General features: G+C 51.2%; 1 protein-coding gene across 1 annotated transcript; it reads left to right on the top strand.

Moving 5' to 3' along the window:
• The first annotated feature begins 5,820 nt into the window (after positions 1-5,820).
• On the top strand, positions 5,821-7,032 carry GGS23DRAFT_567522 (uncharacterized protein). Its single transcript, XM_051516343.1, has 2 exons — positions 5,821-6,077; positions 6,127-7,032. The coding sequence occupies exons 1-2, from the start codon at positions 5,876-5,878 to the stop codon at positions 6,825-6,827; spliced, it is 903 nt and encodes a 300-aa protein (XP_051372255.1). The 5' UTR covers positions 5,821-5,875; the 3' UTR covers positions 6,828-7,032.
• Positions 7,033-7,685: the final 653 nt, after the last annotated feature.

Here is a 7,685-nt window from a genome sequence, read left to right as displayed (position 1 = left end):
AATATTAATACTTCCCTAGCTTTTTAGAGCCGCCGTCGGGGTTTAATAAGCGTTCGGCTATAAACCTAAATTAAATAAAGGCCGGCGCGAAGCCTAACCTAGCTTACGAAATAGCCTAACGAATTAATTTAGCTTCTAAGATCGGTAATAAAGCCTACCGATTCTTATTTAGCTTTTATTTCGTTAATCTACCGGCGAAACGGCGCGATAGGTAGGAACGAGGGACGCTATATAAACGGGTAGCTTATCGGATACTAATACCGCATATTACCTTCCGAATAACGGCTTACGTATGAATTTATTATTCTTTTAAAGATATTATCTTAATTAGTAAGAAATTAGGAAGAGATTAATGGCAAAAGGAATTACTAAAGATTAAAACTAACCGAGAAATTATAGGTTATTTAAGCAAGGCCGTCGCGTTAAAAGGCGCGTTCGTAGGTCCTAACGCGGTAGTCCGTAAAGGGGTGGCCCGTAAAGGGGTGCCCTAGCTTATGAGCAGTGCCTTAATGAGAGGCGAGTCAAGGGTGAAGGCTCTTGAAGAGTATAAGAGATGAGGAATGAGAAAGGGCTAGCGTCGGACAGAAGAAAGTCACGAGGCTATTACTTACGTACCCAGCCACACGAGAGAGGGTGAGTACCTAGAGCACTATGAATGCATTAGATAGGAATATGTATGCTCGCAAACGAAAGCTTGTTGGCGAGCTGCTCTAGACGCCTACGTGAGGATGTTCTACCTTGACTGTTTATTATCCATTCCTGAGATATACTCCCTAGTAACACTAGTTACGCTACGTTGCTGGTTAAGTTTTCATGATGTTATAAACGATTAAATAGGCTATCTAGCGGCCATCCTCATTCTAATTCCATAAGTCTAGCAGGTTTGACACATAACCTATGTTGTCAACACCACCTATTTGACATTTCTATACTGTCAAGTTTCATATATCGTCCGCCTGTGTCCTTGAAATGCCGTACGCCAGAGTTTTAATACGCAGGCGATATTTCAACTTTGCCTTTAGCAACTACACAAATATATATTATTGTCACGTAGAGGTTGCGCCTCTTCGTTGCTTACCTCAGCAACAAGAGCTCCTATATATTCGCTCCCGTTGTTTCCACTCCTTTGGCTCGTTCTTAGATAGATCTAAGACCTTTTTTCGTTGCTCCTCCTCCCGTTGCTCGTAAGATAGCTCCTCGCGTGCGCTCTCGCGCACACGTAGTTCTAGCTACGTGACAATTATGTATTTAACACAACTCCTAGTTACGTCTCAGCTCCGGGGGGCATAGCAAATAGTAGCCAAAACAGCTTTAAATACAGCGGTTCAGATGCTATCTCCAGACGGAGACTAGTATAATGTGTATGTCATTATCGACCTTTATCATCTCTTAAATAGGTTTCTAGGTGCCCTATTTTGTCTTGAGTACCTTGGGCATTCATCCATCAAACTGGTTTAATATGTTCCATAGCTGCACATTCCTATTCCACCATACAGGCTCATGGTCGCGGCCTTTCAATTCCGCGGAGGGTAGAACCAAGATGGAAGCGTTGTAACACGTTTCGAGCAATAGACGAATGGCTACGCTACTCGCATACTGGTACGTGAAAACGTAGATGTCTCTGTTTCCTCGTTTGGATGCGCAAGGCTACATTAGTTGGCTCTCCCTACACGACGCTGACATAATGTGAAGATCAGATTTTAGTTTCCATTCAACCATTCCTCTCATTACTAACGAAGATTTAATTTACGAGCTGTAGACTTACTCTGTTTTATAGTTGCATGAGCCATGGGGGAAGCCCTGGACATATGCCACGCATCAACAGAGGCTCTTATCTACCACATATTAGAAACTTCTCTCTCAACCCTCAATTTAAGCAATTACAACGGTCTCGATTTTGGCCTTATTAGAAATAAACTCATGTTATCATAATTCATTTAGGCCTTCCTAACCAGTTGGTTAATAGCGGTTGGTTCTGTCCCGAGTTTCCTTCAATCAAGTCTTCGTAATACTATGATTCAGTCAACTGTGACATAGTTGGTAGGGGCCAGGTTGTCCATGGATACGTGTTTATCCTTCCTACGATTTCAATATTCTCTCAAATTACCCTTCACGTGCTGCAGAAGTACGTCTACCCATTGGTGTCAGTACGCGCTTCGTGGTTGAAACCCGCCAAGGTCTCGTCGAGAGGAAGCCCCATCAACGACACACTCCGCCGCAGTAGCCAATTCCACTCTCTTTAGACTACAAACTGCCGCTCCGCACGACATCGCTCAACTGAAGGTCTGCCGGGATGTCCTATAATTAGCTTCCAGTGACTAAAATACAGATATTAAGACCGCCCGTGCCTCCATACGGCGATTCCGTAGGGCAAGGCCGCCTATCTGTAACTCGTCTTGAACTGGGGGCTACCCTCCATCGACCGACACCGTGATTAGGCAGCATCCATTAGACCCCGCGACTACTTACCGCTCGCTCGATCTCCTCAGTATAACCTGGCCATTGCCACCCTGGGGTAGCTCTGTTGGCATCTACATCCACACCCGCCCGGGCAAGCATCAAGGGTGTGAAAATTAGAACACAACTTGTGGCTACTAGCCTTACGCCACCTACAGATATGAAGGCATCTGCTTACCAAAAGGCTCCGCGCTTGCGGTTGTCGGGGGGTGACGAGCGCGGCATACCCCTGGACGCTAATATAATAGAGGCGCTTATTCTGCTGCCTGGAGATCCAGCCCTCCCGATCGCTGAATCTTAGTAACGCCCAAGCTTCACTAGAGCCTATCACGGTTGTCTCTGCCGAATGGTGTGGCCTGTAGGTGTGTTGACACGGCCGGCGCAGTAAAAGCGTGTTTCCATTGGACGATACGGCTCCGACGTTGTGTTCATAGCCATTGGTGGGCTCGCCAGGCACCCGTGGATATCCATCCTCCAACCGCAACGATGTGCCTTTCGTGAATTAGGCCTGCAGGCCAGCACCAACCTAGGACAGCTCTAATTCCAGCAGGCTCACATTCCGATCGAGGTACCTTTGGTCATTCGGGACGTCCCGGCCACCGGCAGCCTCCCTCTTCACAACTATGATATCGTTCGAAGTCGCTCGTTCCGTCATCCCGTATGAGAGGATCTCACAGACGCAATGGATCCTTGGCCTTGCTCCATCGACGGCACTGGTAGGGCTCGCTGGCTTGGGGTTGGCTCACCGTTCCTCTCCCGAGTGCCTATTTGGCTGTTCCTCTCGAGGTCGAGGGATGGACAGTGTTACTATGCGATAAGCCTGGGGCATTCGAATCCTACAGACTTTACGCTCGCACATCAACTACGGGGTACTACCGTAGCTACGAACGCTTCCTATCCAGAATGTATCCCCATTTTGCATAGCCCTCAAAGCGTGTAGATAGAACCGGTTCAAATCCCGAGCATACTTGACTAATACGGCACAGTGACCCCCCTAAAAGCTGAATCCAGGCCAGGTCCCAGCGTGCTACTGGTTTCAGTCGGCGCAACTAAGGTAAGATTCCTCGTAGGAATGTCATCAAGGCCCGTCCGTGTACGCGGTGGCGTAGCTGTCCTCGCTCTCATAGAAGTCGGAGGGGGAGAGAGGGGGGTGTTACTAAGCTAGCAGTTGATCCTTGCGGCCCTATACATAGTTGACTCCACGGTACTCAGTAAGCCTAGCCGGAGCGACTCAGCCCTGTGGTTAGTTTTCGTCCATCCCCTTCACGGCATGGCAGGACTGCTTCAGACGAATCAACCCTGTTGGAGGGGAGCGGCGTCTCTGTCTGCTCCTATAACCTAGCTAGGCCATCCCTCCTCGCAGCAGGGCTGCACGGCTATCCATGTTCAGGGAGTAGAGAGACTCGCTAACGATAGAATACCCAATAAGTACAACGCAACACAGCACATACCAACTAACGACCTAGCATGCTCGGCAATTTATTGTACGAGTACCAAGTTTACCATCTCAATACTTGAGCCCGCTCCACACCGCAACGAGAGCCTCGGGTGCGAGAAGGCACGTGTAGAGGAGCAGGAGGAAAAACAAGAAACAAGAGAGACACTGCTAGGGACCCTGTCTTCCAAGGCGCACGCTTACCCCGTTCAGGGCGGCGATAGCTTCGAGCACTGACTCCATGATGGCCGATCCCACTCGCGTAGGGCCTCGCCTGGCTTGTTGCCCTGGCCATAGCCTCTTTCGGCCCACAGCGGGCGCGCCTTCGAAACCAGAAACCCGAGCAGGAAATCGTAGGCCTTCCCAGCAAGGGCAGCAAAAGGACGCATACGTACAATACACCACACACAGGGCCGAGCCCTCCCCCTGCCCGCCCTAACGTTACGTGATTTTCCCCTTCTGGTCCCGACTAAGGCTAGCCCAGCTCCGGGGGCGAGGATCTTGCCCTCACGCTGTGCCGGGGATGCGACTTCGCGTGCGTGGCTAGTCTGTTTATGCGTCACCCTGCTCGGCCATGCCACCCATCGCCAGGGAACGATATTGGAGATAGGCATGTGCCATAGGGGCATGGGAGGTTATTGTAGGCACGCATGCATACATCCATCCGTACGTACATAGGGTACATACCTACCTGCCCACCTGCGCCGATATGCTAGATAATGTTCCGACCTGCCCCTTTGCTACGGGTTGCCCTCCGATCCGCAATCCGAATCCAGAGCGCTGCATAGGCGTACGTAGGACGACGAGTGGGGGGTGGGAGGGGGGCCCTGAGGGATCAAATATCACGCAGATTATCCCATCGGTAGGTTTCTCTCTCCGTCTCTCTGCCTTTCTATCCCCTCCCCTCCCCCCTTCTCTCTCTCTCTCTCTCTCTCTCCCTGGCGTGCCCGAGATGGAGGATGGCCCTGGACGAAACCAAACGAGGTAGGTAGGTAGGGTAGGTCGGTAGATTAGCTGCGTGCGACGGCGTCCGTCGCGGTGCATGACACCAGAGAGGGAAAACATGCTATCGGTACCTGACCTGGCCTGACCCGACCTGGCTGCCCTCCTCCGCATTCCCCCTTGAGGCTGTCGTGAGAGGCGCCCTGGTAAAACACGCCCCAGTCGGCCTCGCCGCCCGCGCGCATGGGCCCGTACATATATATGAGTATGCGTACCATGTTATCGACCAACGCCAAGCCCCGACTATGCGGATAGATATCGATACCTACTTCTCTCTATCTATCTATCTATCTCTCGCTCTATCTATCTCCCTTCCTGTCCGGCACTTCCCGCGTTCCCTGAGCCACTGGTGGGACGTTGGGTTGGGGGCAGCTGCTGAGCTGACGGAGGAGCGGGCTGGAGCTGAAAGAAAGAGAGAAAAAAAAAAGGGTGAGGGCGATTTGCTGCGCCGTGGGAGCGACGCAGCAGGATTATATGCATTACGCATGGACTTCCCTCAGCAATTGCCGTGGATATCCGCGATCCTGAGCTACGGCCGCGTCAAGGTGAGTCGAGTGGTTGATAAAGCCTCGATCGCGTTTGCGGCTCGCGTAGCTATAATACGGAGTCGCGTAGCTACATCGCGGAGGAAAACGGATTTGGAGGTAGAACGTCACGTTTTTGATGTATAGAGCACACGCCTCAATAAGAGGGAGTGTCAATCTGGCTATGATACTGTGCACGTGTAATTATTAGGGTTATTATTCCACTCTCCTAAGATACCTAAGTACCCAAAGTTGTCCCCACGGGCGTTGAATAGGTAGTAGTAGTAGGTATTAGTACACTACTACCCCAAGTGGTCACAATCAAATTATAAGCGGTTCCGGCTATACCTGCTGAACGGATACGTACCTTCAGTAATTTCTACCCTTAGGCAACGTGTGCGTGTCGCTGTTGTGCGCCTGGCACGCCCTACCACAACCCACCATCATAATCATATCCATGTCGATATCCCCACCCAATATCACGAATCCGGCTCCAACCATGGCCACGTCTACTCCCACGCCCGCGCCTCCGTCTGCGTCTGCATTAACCCCGGCTCCGGTATCGTCACAGGATGCCCAGCCCACAGTCCGATTCACAACAGCCGCGGAGCTGTTCGAGCAGATTGACTCCGTTCCTGGAGATATTCTCATCGTCACAAGTAGGTAAATTTATCGATAATGACGGGATTTCGCACTAATTCTGCCAAGATGTCTCTCGTCAAGATTTTACCGCCATCGAGCACGAGAGAGAGACCCGCCGGCGCAAGATTCGGTTCCGACGTTATTACGCCAGCACCCAAATTCTCATTGTCACGATCCCGACCATAATCCACGAACAACTCCATCGTAGGCTTTACGAAGGTCTTTGCTTCCAGGTCAACAGCGCGGGCCTATGGGAGGACTGGAGTTCCCTCGGCGGTGCTACATTTCGAGAAGGCCGCCCCAGCGGAAATAGTGGGGAAGGCGATTCGTCTGGTGGGCCACGGTCAGCGGGACGCGGAGCTTGGCCGACGCTGGTCATCGAAGCCGGGGTTTCGGAGTCACTAAGGCAGCTCCAGGAAGATATGAGATGGTGGTTCGCCGCATCGAATCACGACGTCAAGATTGTCATTCTAGCCAAATCTGGGCGCAGCCAAAACAGAATTATCCTACAAAAATGGATAGAACAACAACGACAGCCTCGACAAGGAGCTACCTCGACACGATGGGCTAGTACCTTAGAGCCAACGTTACACCAAACCATCACCATCACCGGGGATTCCGCGAACCCAGCATTATACAATGTTACTAGGGGAGCATTGGTGTTGGAGTTCCGGCTCCTTTTCCTCCGGGATCCGCGTCAAGGAGAGGGAGACTTTGTCGTTGACGTTCCGTCTTTGCAACGATACGCGGCGGCCGTTTGGACCTAGTTTGAAAGCATTTCTCTAACTAGACGATACTCCCAATTCCCATGCTGTGGATCCTCAGGCATCCAGAATGGAGGCCTGTGATTGGTGGAATTGAAGAAAAACACGCAACAGCTAACTGTTCGTAAAACGCTGTATTTAAGCCCTTTTAGCAGTTTAGTTTTTACACCTTCAATTGATCAACTAGGTTTACCTTTCAACTCGTCTTGCGTGCCTTACGATTAAGGCAGCGAGGCCACGAAAGGAACCGCCACCAAAACGCACAGTGTGTAAAATGATATCACCTTCTCTCCCCAGGAACTAGAAGTAAGAAGATTGACAGGATGAAGAAGTCAAGAGCGGTCGCGGGACGTGAACTCAGTGAACTGGCATTTTTCATCTTTAGGACTCGAGGGTGTCGTAAAGCACCGCCCGCGAGTAAAGCGGCCGTCGGGGGTTATGAACGATTGAAAGTTGGCGAGGTGCAACCGATGCGTAAAACAACAGAGAGAAAAAAAAAGCAGCGTCTCCTATTCCCCGTTATCATGATGGCTGTTCTTAGTAGTGCTAGTAATATCACCGAATTCGTAGAAGAACCTAGGTATCGAACCTCGGCCTCGGGCTCCGCTGACCCCGAGACGAAAGGGAAAAAAAAAACATCAACGCGGTCCCTCGGCTGCTTTGTTCGCCTGCGGGTCCGGCTCCCGACAGGCTGGCGCCTCGTCTCGCTCGCGGGCATTGGAGCTAGCTAGCTTATACATTATAGAGGCAGGCATGTTCTGCCGTTGCGGCGAGGAGTGTGTCTATAGTATGCCCTAGCGGGCTAATTAGGTGCGAATACGGGGTGGGGGATAAGGATGCTACCCGCGCGTCCGGGGCAGG

Source organism: Durotheca rogersii (genome assembly GCF_024521655.1).
Source record: "Durotheca rogersii strain YMJ 92031201 chromosome Unknown GGS23scaffold_9, whole genome shotgun sequence".
Classification (NCBI taxonomy): domain Eukaryota; kingdom Fungi; phylum Ascomycota; class Sordariomycetes; order Xylariales; family Xylariaceae; genus Durotheca; species Durotheca rogersii.
This window is presented reverse-complemented; position numbering and strand designations above follow the sequence as displayed.

Excerpts from the sequence above, each read along its gene's own strand:
- GGS23DRAFT_567522 (XM_051516343.1), top strand. The coding sequence starts at position 5,876 with ATGTCGATATCCCCACCCAATATCACGAATCCGGCTCCAACCATGGCC. Across the intron at positions 6,078-6,126 it reads AGATATTCTCATCGTCACAA|ATGTCTCTCGTCAAGATTTT; the intron begins GTAGGTAAATTT and ends AATTCTGCCAAG.